The 14,141-nt window shown below is 41.9% G+C and overlaps 1 protein-coding gene across 2 annotated transcripts in view; it reads right to left on the bottom strand.

Annotated features, from left to right (window-relative positions):
* The window catches only part of LOC149454738 (putative acyl-CoA dehydrogenase 6), a 147,120-nt gene that overhangs the window by 112,792 nt on the left and 20,187 nt on the right, over positions 1–14,141 (bottom strand). For both annotated transcript variants that reach the window (XM_089687131.1, XM_089687132.1), the window contains exon 3: positions 12,915–13,035. In XM_089687131.1, coding sequence (XP_089543257.1) covers positions 12,915–13,035 — 121 coding nt within the window. The remainder of the gene's footprint in view (positions 1–12,914; positions 13,036–14,141) is intronic.

The raw sequence follows: 14,141 nt of genomic DNA, 5'->3' as shown, positions 1-14,141 counted from the left end.
ATGCCGGAGACCAGCACATGAGCTCCTGATCATGTGATCGCTGTAATTGACCGTGACAGTGGTCATGTGATTGGAAGCATGTCCTACTGGTTCTTAGTTCAGTCGGTGACAGTGCTGTACAACAGTGCTAGGGGCGCCAAGCGAGCATGCTGCCAGCACAGAACAGTAGTGTTGGCTACATGCATGTATTTGGCAGGACGCATTAAGGCTCCATTCACACTGAGCTGAGCGTCTTTTTTTTTCAGGTGTCATTGAGCGTTTTTTTAGCAAATTTGCAAATATGATGATTTTTGATGATAAGGTGATTTTTCGGGCGTTTTTGATTTAGGGGTTTTTGCTGTGGCCAATAGAAATAGAAATAGCTGCTGTTTTCATTATTATTATTATTATACAGTATTTTTTTGAGCGACAGGCGATTGTTAATGGTGGCAGAACGCTCAAGTGTGAACAGGGGCCATTGGAAATAATGGGATTTTACTTCTTGAACATTTTTGAGCGTTGAGCTTCGAGCTGAAAGCGCTCAAGTGTGAGCAGGGTCTTAAGCCCACCACCGTGATGCCACATACAGTATACAGTGGGGCAAAAAAGTATTTAGTTAGCCACCAATTGTGCAAGTTCTCCCACTTAAAAAGATGAGCGAGGCCTGTAATTGGCATCATAGGTAGACCTCAACTATGAGAGACAAAATGAGAAAAAAAATCCAGACAATCACATTGGCTGATTTGGAAAGAATTTATTTGCAAATTATGGTGGAAAATAAGTATTTGGTCACCTACAAACAAGCAAGATTTCTGGCTCTCACAGACCCGTACCTTCTTCTTTAAGAGGCTCCTCTGTCCTGCACTCATTACCTGTATCAATGGCACCTGTTTGAACTTGTTATCAGCATAAAAGACACCTGTCCACAACTTCAAACAGTCACACTCCAAACTCCACTATGGTGAAGACCAAAGATCTGTCGAAGGACACCAGAAACAAAATTGTAGACCTGCACCAGGCTGGGAAGACTGAATCTGCAATAGGCAAGCAGCTTGGTGTGAACAAATCAACTGTGGGAGCAATAATTAGAAAATGGAAGACATACAAGACCACTGATAATCTCCCTCGATCTGGGGCTCCACGCAAGATCTCACCCCGTGGGGTCAAAATGATCACAAGAACAGTGAGCAAAAATCCCAGGACCACACGGGGGGGGGGGACCTAGTGAATGACCTGCAGAGAGCTGGGACCAACGTAACAAAGGCTACCATCAGTAACACACTATGCCGCCAGGGACTCAGATCCTGCAGTGCCAGACGTGTCCCCCTGCTTAAGCCAGTACATGTCCGGGCCCGTCTGAAGTTTGCTAGAGAGCATTTGGATGATCCAGAAGAGGATTGGGAGAATGTCATATGGTCAGATGAAACCAAAATAGAACTGTTTGGTAGAAACACAACTCGTCGTGTTCGGAGGAGAGAAAATGCTGAGTTGCATCCAAAAAACACCATACCTACTGTGAAGCATGGGGGTGGCAACATCATGCTTTGGGGCTGTTTCTCCGCAAAGGGACCAGGACGACTGATCCATGTACAGGACAGAATGAATGGGGCCATGTATCGTGAGATTTTGAGTGCAAACCTCCTTCCATCAGCAAGGGCATTGAAGATGAAACGTGGCTGGGTCTTCCAACATGACAATGACCCCAAACATACCACCCGGGCAACGAAGGAGTGGCTTCGTAAGAAGCATTTCAAGGTCCTAGAGTGGCCTAGCCAGTCTCCAGATCTCAACCCCATAGAAAACCTTTGGAGGGAGTTGAAAGTCTGTGTTGCCCAGCGACAGCCCCAAAACATCACTGCTCTAGAGGAGATCTGCATGGAGGAATGGGCCAACATACCAGCAACAGTGTGTGCCAACCTTGTGAAGACTTACAGGAAACGTTTGACCTCTGTCATTGCCAACAAAGGATATATAACAAAGTATTGAGATGAACTTTTGATATTGACCAAATACTTATTTTCCACCATAATTTGCAAATAAATTCTTTCCAAATCAGCCAATGTGATTGTCTGGATTTGTTTTCTCATTTTGTCTCTCATAGTTGAGGTCTACCTATGATGCCAATTACAGGCCTCTCTCATCTTTTTAAGTGGGAGAACTTGCACAATTGGTGGCTGACGAAATACTTTTTTGCCCCACTGTATGTGATGACCAGTGGTGACAGGTAAAGGTTTCTTTTTAATAATTCACAACTTCTGGGTTTTCAGGTTGTCCTGTTCTTCATGATAGATACCTCTTGGTGCTTACATTATTGTCACCATGCTGGTAGGCAGGTAGTGGGGCTGAAAGCTGAACACCGGCATAAAACTGTACTGGGGCAGACCTGTATTGGTGGGAGGGGATTTTCACTAGTGAGAGAGGAATAGATCTGTACTTTGGGGGGGTTGGCTTAGGGAGGTTTTTTTGTGCTTGGTCTACTGACCTGTGTGCGACATACTCCCGACCCGTGCACTCTGTGCATTATGTACTCCTGACCCCTGTGCTCAGTGTGTTACACACACCTGACCCGTTTGACGTTTGCATGTAGCACATATTTTTTTGAGTACAAGGACTGTGCCATATGCTACTGTGTTAGCACACTTTTGCCAAACCCACATATTGCCATGGTGTACTTCAAGTGCCGTCTAAATATTTTCCTCTGGGTACTGAAGAGCTTACCACACTCCAAAACAATATGTATGGCCCTGGCTTCTGTGTGTACTGTCATATAGCATGTACTGTCATATGTCATTGTAGTCAAGTGGGGAGGTTATTGGGTGTTTCAGGGAGTAAAATATATGTGAAATCTATCCTTTTTGCCACCAGTGGTGACAAGACTTCAGTGGTGTATACTGCAGCATATAGTATATATAATACTTGATTTTACTCATAGTTCCACTTAGGGCCACAGGACAGTGTGGCCACAGAACTGCATGGCCACAGTGCTAACCCCAACTTGCCAACAATACATTTGCCTGATACTCTTCAACGGGGCAGCACAGTGGCTAAATGGTTAGCACTTCCACCTGGCAGTACTAGGGTCATTCGTTCAAATCCCAACCACACCACCACCTGCCTGGAATTTGCATGTTCTCCCTGTGCCTGTGTGGGTTTCCTCTAGATATTTCGGTTTCCTCCTACACCTCAAAGACAGGCTGGTAGGTTAACTGCATCCTGTCTAAAATTGGTCCTAGTATGTGTATGTATGAATGTGAGTTAGGGACCTTAGATTGTACGCTCCCTGAGGGTTAGGGACTGATGGGAATATACAATATATATGTAAAGCGCTGCGTAAATTGACGGCGCTATATAAGTACCTGAAATAAATAAGAAGTTGACCCATATGTGGGAATAACAACTGATAAATGACACGCTGATCTCTCTGTGCACATAACCAACCAGGTCCTAAAACATACATTTTACTCTGAATCAGTAAAAGAAAATAAAAAATTGGCAAAATAACTTTTTTTTTTTTATTCCTACAGGTGTATGCAAGGAGTAAAGAAATAGGGGAGAGCATTGCTCAGATTACATCTCCGAACAGAAGTGTTCATATCTATCTGTTTCAAATTAGCAAGACTGGCAGTACTTGTCCATCCCCCCTCAGAATGAATTCCAAGCTATTTCCTGCATACTCTGATCATATTCAGCACAAAAAATAGTAAGAACCCAACCCCACCAACTCAACATGTTTCGTCCACAAAAGGCTTCATCAGGAGCAGATAAGTGTCATAAAGGGTAACACAGTGGCTAAATGGTTAGCACTTCTGCCTGGCAGTACTAGAGTTGTTGGTTCTAATCCCAACCATGGCACCACCTGCCAATAGTTTGCATATTCTCCCTGTGCCCTAAAATATGTAATGTATGAATATAATTTGGGGGCTTTAGATTGTATGCCCAATGAGGGTTAGGGACTAATGTAAATGAGCAATATATACTGTATGTTCTTCTACATATACATATAATATACATTCTCTTCTCCCCGGCCTACCCAAGTGCAGGCTCTCCCTGCTCCAGACCATCCTGAACTCAGCGGCTAGACTCATCCACCTCACCACCCGCTCCACCTCTGCCACCCCCCTCTGCCTCTCCCTCCACTGGCTCCCGATTGCCCAACGCATCAAATTTAAACTTCTAACTCTGACCTACAAAGCCGTTCACAACACTGCCCCTGTCTACCTCACCAACCTGATCACCAAGTACCGACCTACCCGTACCCTTCGCTCCTCACAGGACCTCCTTCTATCCTGCTCCCTGGTCTCCTCCTCCCATGCACGACTGCAAGACTTCTCCAGGTCCTCCCCCATCCTCTGGAACTCACTGCCCCAATCCATCAAACTGTCGCCTTCCCTCCTCACATTCAGGCGCTCCCTCAAAATCCATCTCTTCAGGGAAGCCTACCCCACCCTCACCTAACGGCCATTCTCCCTCTTTCCTCCCACCCATCATTCCCCTCAGCCACTTCCTATTGTTCCACTACCCCCTCCCTCCTAGATTGTAAGCTTGAAAGAGTAGGGCCCTCTTACCCCTCGTACGTTGTTTGTTATTGTTGTACTGTGCCATGTATTGTCCCCCCCCCCCTATTGTACAGCGCTGAGCAAACCCTTTGGCGCTATATAAAATCGATGTAATAATAATAGTAATATATGTAATGTGCTGTGTAATATGACGGCTGTAGTAAATAAGTAAAAATAACAGTGCGCTGCCACCTGACCGATAAAAATAGCTGCTGGTGTTATTAATAGGCATTAAAAAAGGCCATTAATGTTCCTAGAAAAGATGGCCATCTAATCCACTTTACAAAACCCTTGCAAATTTGCAGACTGAAGCTGTGCAGCTAGCGTAACAAAAAAAAAAAAAGTCTTGGAGCTGTGATTGGTAGCTGGTTGAGTTGAGCTCATGACCCGGTCCTATGTAATCCTCTTTTCCCTATAATCCTATGCACTCCTAGCCCTGTCAGCATTTTCCCAGATGACAGCAGCTGTACTCTGGAAAATAACTGGATTTGTGAGGCTAATGGGCTTGGCAATGAGGTTACATCAGTCAAATAGAGCTCATCACACCATTCCTTATGAGTAGCAGCTGTTCTAAAAGAAATATGGATTTCCAGAAACTGCGGAGAATAGGAGACTCAGGGGGATGATTTATAAGAAGTGAAAGAAAGATAAGTGGGTTGGGTTCACAGCAGCTAAAGGAAGGGACAGCTATCACTAGCAAGGGTTAAAAATAAAGGGTTGCTATGTGAAACAGACATTTTTTTTTTGTACAGTCTTTAAACTCAAGTCGGCAATAAAGAGCTCAAACTTCTGCAGATTCCTGATGAAATTCGGGCCCTGGCTTTCTCTGCAAACACCACCCAGGTCAACATGAGTCAATTTAAAGTACATGTGAACCTTCACCTTGTAAAACAACCCTTTCAGTTTAACCGCCTGCCAACCGCCCTATAGCAGTTCTACTGCTTCAGGGTGGCCGCTCTGTGAACAATCACGTATATATACACTCACTGGCCACTTTATTAGGTACCAGGGTGGATAAAAATCAATGATTTTTTTTTAAAAATCAAAAAAATCGGATTTTTTTTATTTAAATCAGATTTTTTTTAATTTAAATCGGATTTTTTTTAATTTAAATCGGATTTTTTTTATTTAAATCAGATTTTTTTTTAAATAAAATGCTTTTTGAGGAAAATATATTACCATCCAAAGGTTATTCCATCATGAAATAAAGATTAGTTTTTTAATTATGTAGAATAAGGCTGTATATGTTTAATTTTTTTGGTAAATAAATTCCATGAATCCATTCACAATGTCATGCTCTTCCAGAGGTTTTTGTAAGATTATTGGGCAGTTTCTCTGCCTACAAGATATTATCACAGATGCTCGGTTTACTTTTGCAGTTCTCAAAGCTGAATTTGACTCAGCGGAGATCACATGCCTCTTCTTCACAGCAAAAATGTTATAACATGAACAGAGTTAAGAAAAAGACCTTCATCCTAACTTCTACAAACCTATGAATACAGAATCAACCCCTTCAGTGCTAAGTTTCAAGAAGTTCAGTGAATAGAATAGAAACAATATTTTTCTGATTGTTTGGAGTGGAATAGATCTACACAAGAAGAAAGTGACACTAAGTGTGAGGAGGAAGGGGCTGACAGTCTAAGTTTCTTAAAATATATATATTTTGTTTAGCCAAATTAGTTAACAAACATGGATGTTTAAGCAAATCACATATGCTGGAATGTTATTGTTTCAGTTGAATAAATCTATTTAAATTGTTATTATTAAGGTAATGATTATTTTTCTCCTTTCTAAGTACAACAGAAAAGTTGTCCAAATATGAATGATTAACCTATTAAACTGGGGATAAAAAAACTAATATGAAAAGTTGTTATTCTAAAAATCTTCATCTACTTGTATATTAAAGTTATACCAGCAAGAATTAGTCTTTATATAGAAAACTAGGATTTAAATCAAGCCTGACTGACTAGTGATTTAAATCGTGATTTCAATTGTGATTTAAATCAGTTTGATTTAAATCAAATCCATCCTGTTAGGTACACTTTGCTAGTACCGGGTTGGACCCCCTTTTGCCTTCAGAACTGCCTTCATTCTTCATGGCATAGATTCAACAAGGTGTTGGAAACATTCCTGAGAGATTTTGGTCCATAATAAATGATAGCATCACGCAGTTGCTGCAGATTTGTCGGCTGCACATCCATGATGCGAATCTCCCATTCTACAACATCCCAAAGGTGCTCTATTGGTTTGAGATCTGGTGACTGTGGAGACCATTGGAGTACAGAGAACTCATTGCCATGTTCAAGAAACCAGTTTGAGATGATCTGAGCTTTGTGACATGGGGCATTATCCTGCTGGAAGGAGCCATCCAGAAGATGGGGACACTGGAGTCATAAAGGGATGGACATATAGGGAGCAACAATATTCAGGTAGGCCGTGGCATTTAAATAACGCTTGATTGGTACTAAGGGGCCCAAAGTATGCCAAGAAAATATGCCCCAACACATCACACCATCACCACCAGCCTGAACTGCTGATAAGGCAGAATGGATCCATGCTTTCATGTTGTTTACGCCAAAATCTGGCCCTACAATCTATATATCGCAGCTGAAATTGTGATTTAACGTTTTTCCAGTCTTCTATTGTCCGAGCCTGTGCGAATTGTAGACTCTGTTTCCTGGTCTTAGCTTCAAGGAGTGACACCCGGTGTGGTCTTCTGCTGCTGTAGCCCATCTGCTTCAAGGTTCGACGTGTTGTGCAGTCAGAAATTATATTCTGCATACCTTGGTTGTAACAATTGTTTTTTTTGAGTTACTGTTGCCTTTCTATCATCTTGAATCAGTCTGCCCATTCTCCTCTGACATCAACAAGGCATTTTCGTCCACACAACTGCACTCACTGGATATTTTCTCTTTCTTTGACCATTCTCTGCAAACCCTAGATATGGTTATGCATTAAAATCCCAGTAGATCTGCAGTTTTTGAAATACTCAGACCAGCCCGTCTGGCACCAACAACATGCCACTTTCAAAGTCACTTAAATCCCCTTTCATCCCCATCCTGATGCTCGGTTTGAACTTAAGCAAGTCATCTTCACCACATCTAGTTGCTGCCATGTGATTGGCTGATTAGCAATTTGTGTTACCAAGCAATTGAACAGGTATACTTAATAAAGTGGCTGGATACTTTTTCATACTAGTACAAGGTACAGCAGTAGTATTAGGAAATGTTGGGTTTACATATTCTTTAAAGCGGAGTTCCACTCGACCTATAAAAAAAAAAGCCAGCAGCTACAAAAACTGTAGCTGCTGACTTTTAAAACACAACCACTTACCTGTCTCTCGGACCCATGGTGTGTCCCCCGCAGCTCGTTTCACCGGCCGTCCTGGATTCCAGGAGGCTGGCATCTTCAGTGTGGGCACCCGGCTGTGATAGCTTGCGGCTTCACAGTCGGGTACCCACTGCGCATGCAAGAGTAGCGCTGTGCTTCGTGAATGGTCCTGTAGTCTTCTGGGACCTGTCACATGTTCCAAAAGACTACAGGGAGGGAGGGAGGAGAGAGGACACCTTCTGTTTCCCATCTCCGCGGTGATCGTACCCGCTCCCTCCCACTCCCTAAAGGTGCCAATCCTTAATGGGGAACAGTCCTTAAAGCGGAACATCCCCTTTTGGGTGGAGCTCCGCTTTAAAATTCAACAGAGCGGAAAATCATCGGACTGACAGTGACGGTGTCATAGCCAATGTTAATTAGCCTAGATGGGGAATCAACTGATTTTTTGGAATCCAGCATGTAAGGCTAGCTTTATACCTCACAGCCATGAACATTAGCTGTAGTAGCCCACCCGGGTGCTATGGGGTCTGTGATAGGAAGGGGGCCCTGTTATGCATGCTGTTAAAGTAGAACTTCAGCATAAACTTATGAAGTCTTAAACATGTTCCCTCCCCTCTCCTAATACCTATGCCAACTAACCTGTGTAAAAAAAAAAAAAGATGTATATACAGTACTTACCTATTTTCAGATCAGTCCAATCCCCTGTGTCAGCCAGCAGCAGCTGAAGGGGAGAGTGCTGACAATGGCTGGGAAAGCTTGCAGCGGTGACATCTCCCATAAGTACCTGTTGTAGCAGTGGAGTTCTACTTTAAGGAAAATTAAATGTGAAGTTTCCAGTATAGAAGGGCTAAAGTGAGATCTCAGGATTGATGTTAGTCACAGATTCCCCACCTCCAGTAACAAACATTTGCTTATCTGTCTTTAGCTGCCATCAAAATGTGTCCGGTTCAACAGGAATCAACCGAATTTCGATCCATGTATGGGCAGCCTTGTTGTACAGGAGTCGATTTACCAATCCACTTCTGTACAACCAGCCTGTTGAGTTTTTCCCAATCGATCAGTGTTGCTGGCTATAGCCGGCAGCACTGATCATTGTATTCTGATGGCAGGGAAGGCTCCCCACCACCAGAACACAATAGAACAGCAGGAGGATTCCCCTATCTACATCGAATAGGATCGGATGAACGTATGGGATGCCGTAGCAGTTCTTATTTATTGTCCTTTGAACTTCTGCTAAAGATCAAAGCTGTCCATAGAATTTGGATCCATCAATGGCCACTAACAGTTGATTTCTGAAGAAGGGGAATGTTGAAACATTTTCATTTAATCGGCAGCAGCTAGTAGGCTGCAGGGCTGATCAGTGTATTCTGATTATGCAGTTCCCATTGTCAGAATACAATAGCACAGTGGTGAAGATTCTGTTCTTTTTTTTATCAATCAGCCCGCTACCTGATCAAAAAAAAAAAATTACCTGTCTATGGGCATCCTTAATTTGGAAGAAAAGCCTAACGTTAACTACTCTAAAAATGTGTGGAGAATATACTGTGCTAATCTAATCAAAACAAATATTCACAAAATTGAAAAAAGGAAGAAAAACCCAAAAAGTAAATGATGTGCAGCAGCTATCACTATCCTTCAATATGTTTAATGTGCAGCGATTAATTGTGAAACTGCCAGTCAGTGGAAAAATGAATACATACATGTGTGAATATATGATCTACTCACTATTTCAAATATACATACAAATAATAGAGATAGTGATATTTAAATCATAAAAATCAACATCAAATGAAATAAACACGTAAGTACCAACGAGGAGCCAAGGAAAATTGGTGATCTTCATAAGGTACAGCAGAAGACATATGTAAATCTCAAAAGCCTTCAAATCTCCGCACAGCAACCCTTCACACCGCCCCAGTGCAGTAAGAGGGGGGCTTACCAGAATAAAATGATCCCCAATCAAGAGTGGCCATACAGTGCTGTATATACTTCTGAAGGCAATCACCTCACTTCAAAAGCATGTCGGTCTTGCATATAACCACAACACTGTCACTTTAGAGTTCAGCTCACCAATGGACTCAAAATGCAGAGCCTCAACATCATAGCAGAAAAGAGAGACTATCCATAGTGATCAGCAGATACAAAATGTTTACTAAGATGTATGCACTTACAAGCAGTAGATGTTGAGCAAGCACTTCACAACACAGACAAACTTTATTATGCCAGGATCAAAGATAGGCATGGCGGTTCACGCAGTGGCATGTGTTCTGGCTCTGCCCTACATGTTTCGTCATAAGTAACATCATTAAGGGCCCCTGATGACGTCACTTCTGATGAAACATGTAGGGCGAATGCCACTGCGCATTCTTATGTATTCTGCATGTATACTCCTGACATAAGGAAGTTTGCCTGTGTTTTGAAGCACTTGTTCAACATCTACTGATTGTAATTGAGCAATTTTCTTTCCTTCCACCAGGTGTTGCCATGAACAGAGCTGCTAGATTATGTGACTAGAATGAAGCGGACCAGGGGTGGACTGACCATTTGGAAACTCGGGCACTGCCCGAGGGCCCGGGGTCAGTAGGGGGCCCCATGAGATGCCCCTGGTACCTTTTTCATAGGTTTTTTTGAGTTTGGGCAAGGACACAAGGGCCCCATGATCCCCTATTGCCCGGGGGCCCTATGAGTTGTCAGTCCGCCCCTGAAGCGGACTAAAAAAAAGATAAGTATACAAATTTTATTTATACAGGTTAGGCAAGATAAGTAGGAGAAGGGGAGAGGGAACCTTTTAAGAACAGTTATAGTTAGTATTTTTTTCCACTTTATGCTAGATTGTTACACAAACATTCGTATGAATCAATTTTCTTTGCTTTTAACCTTTGATTTTGGAATGAGTGTCATTTCCCAAATGAAAACCACACTCACTGTTAAAAATTTAAATTTTCTCGTCGTGGTCAAAAACGAATGTAGCCACTACACCACTAATGATTAGAAAACAATGATTGTTCTTAAATGGAAAATTTCTACTAATGTATGGCCAGCTTAAAGTTAACCCCGTGTGCCTAATGCAGTAAAAAATCTTAGTGTCTTCTAAGCTAAAACCTAAGAACAACTTTTTACAAAAAAAGTTTAAAGAATTTGTATTAGGGTTAGGCCTTGTTTACACGGGTGTACTACAGTGTACACCTGGGTGAGGGCCATGCTTACCTTCAAGGGGATGCACAGATGGTCCGTGCATCCCCATGCAGGCAGTCTGATTTATATCCATTGGGACACAGTGGCTACATGGACACAGATGCTGCTCCTAATATGACATCTGCAATGTTGGCTGCATTCGGAGTCGTGCACCCGCACCCACACAGATGTCATAATGGGAACGGCGGCTGTGTGAGTGCTTCCGCTGTGTCCCAATTGACATTAATGGGATTGCCTGAAGGGAACATTCTGTGAATGGTGCTGGTGCAGAGTGACTGACCTCCTGTGTTCAGAATACAGCAGGGCAGCCACTTGGCGCAAGACCTGGAAGAAAGTGGATGTCACTGGAGTAGCGGGGTCTATTTTAGTGATTTCCAGTTTTCAGGGAGATTGGCCAGGTATGGTATATACAAATTATACTGGACCAAGCTGGACCAATGTAACTATGTATGCCATATCCATACCTGGAATTCCTCTTTAAGCTCATATGATATCAAATTATTCAGCATAGTTGGCCAAAGGGGCATAAAGGAATGATTTGCATGATTCTGCTCACTATCCTATAATGAGGAATAAACCCATTAGTTTTAGGATCTGTGATGGAATAAGGCATATAATTACCCTCTGTTATAAGAAGGCTCTGCCATAACTACATCACCATTACCATTTTGGTTGTATTTTCTCCTTGGTACCCAAGATCTATTCCACAGAAACCATGGTTTCCATACAATGCACTGATGATGGCCAACAAGCCTGAAACAGCTGATACCTGCTCACTCTAACCCAAATATAGTGGACATTTCTTGAGCATTCTGGCAGCATATTGCTGTGGAGGGAAAGCATGGGGAAAGTAAGTACTGGCTTACAGTAAAGTAAACATATCATCCAAGTATGGTCTAATATGAGCAAAGTACAGGTTCTCTTCAACCAGTTCTCACCCGGCCTATAGACAAATGACATGCACCATTCCAGGTGGACATCATATGATGTCCTCCATGGAACTTGCCCCACAGGCCACCCTGTGGCGTGATCTGTGGACAAAGCGGATGACTGATCAGTGCACCAGGTGCTGCCAGCACCATGTGATCACTGTGACCAATCACAGCAGATCTCACGACAGTTGTGCACAATGGATGGCTTTCCTTCATGCCATCGATTGTGAACTATTGTGTTGATCTCTGTGATTGGTCACAGTGATCACATGGTACAGACAGGGCAAATCACAGCTAACCACATTACTAAACACTGAATGATTTGATTTCATTACAAAAAAAGGGTTGCTTATAACAGTGAAATTCACTGGTATAAGCAATCATAGTGTGTATAGTAAAAAATAAAATCCTGATCACTTCCCTAGAGTAGTACAATGTTACTATGGTAACACTATATTGCTCTGGTCTCAGTATGTTAAAAAAAAAAAAGTGTAACATAGAAAAAAAATATACATTTTTTTTTGTACTTACTGTCACCAGGCAGTGTCCCTGATCACTGTCACATGTTATATGATGGTGTTGTACTGCACTGGTGACAGTACATTAAAAAATAATGTAGCAGAATACAGTTTGGCATACATTTATGAAGAAATTTTATAACAAAAACAAAAAAAAAACGAATTTTATTTTAACATTTTGTCTTTTTTCGTTCAGCAAAAAATAAAAAAACCCAGTGATGATTAAATATTACCAAAAAAAAGCTCTATTTGTGTGAAAAAAAATTATAAAGATTCACTTTGTGTACAGTGTTGCATGACCGTGCAATTGTCATTCAAAGTGCGCTGAAAGCTGAAAATTGGCCTGGGCAGGAAGGGGGTAAAAGTATTGAAGTGGTTAAGAATAAAGGGTGAGTTGTACCTACCGGTTGGTTTGCTGACTCCCAACATCCCAGCACGTCCAAGAATTTTGAAAACATGATGGGCTGGAAACTGTTCTTCTTTCTCCCACTGGTCTACGTGTGGGTTGATTTCCGTGTCTATTATCTGCAGGTAAGAAAATTATAGAAAAAAAAAAAAAAGTAAATCACAACACAATGCAACAGAGGTCAACGCAGCATTGTAATGTGAACAAAACAGATAAAAAACGTTACGTGTTACATTTACATACAAAAAGCATAATATATACGTATACAGTATATAAAATATAAAAAGTACATACCGTAGGGTGATTGGTTCACTTTAAATACATTTTTATATAATTTGCACAATTTTGCACGTTTTTTTCTTCTATATTTTTGGATCTAATTGGCTCTTGCACTTGAATGACCATGGCAGGAATATTAGAGCGTAAGACTTTTTCAGAACTTGAGGTCAAAGCTAAAAAATCTAATCTAAACTTGGAGGCAGCTTGAAGTCAAGTCAGAGGCAGTAGTTGCATGAAAAGTGGCAACCCTGGCAATATTGTTAGGTAAGGCCACCAGTCACACCGCTGCAAATTAAAACTGCACGGTCTTTGTGCAATTGCTTTGCGATTTCCGAAGACGTTATTGCTACTTGTGAAGATTTTCAATGATTTCTTCCAATTTCCAGCATATTCTAGGCATGTGAAATCAAAGCAAAAGTGCAGAAAAAGTAATGCAAGAACTACTTTAGAAATCGTGTTGCAGTAAATCGCACCTGTTAAGGACACTGACATTCACATTCATTAGATTCGATATCAGGTGTGATTTCAATTCTCAAATTGCACCGGTGTGACCAGGCACTTACTGTAAAAGCAATTTCCTCTGTCAAACTATTTATGAAAAGTACTGCACATGTAACAAATGCCAGGAATGCCCATTTTGTTACTGTAACACTGACACTCATTATATTTAGTGCAGGCTGGCCCTCCAGTAAATTCTCACTTTCAGCACTGGCACAGGCAATCTCACTATCTACAGAGCAGAAGCGAGTAAGGATTTGGAATAAACTCTGGAACAGGCTTTGGCAACCCCTGGCACATGCTTGGCTGTAAATGGCAGCTAACTAGGCTGTCAATTACAAAGCCTGGCCGACCCAGCTGCCTGAGAAGACTGCAGAAATGGACATGCTGTGCTAAAGAAGCCACACACACACCTACAGAGGTACATACTTCCAGGGCTTTTTTTCAT

Source organism: Staurois parvus, unplaced genomic scaffold (assembly GCF_062004578.1).
Source record: "Staurois parvus isolate SC_StPar_1 unplaced genomic scaffold, SC_StPar_1.0 ptg000418l, whole genome shotgun sequence".
In the NCBI taxonomy this organism is placed as follows: Eukaryota; Metazoa; Chordata; class Amphibia; order Anura; family Ranidae; genus Staurois; species Staurois parvus.
Note: the sequence above shows the minus strand (reverse complement) of the source record. Positions and strands in the feature narration are given on the sequence as shown.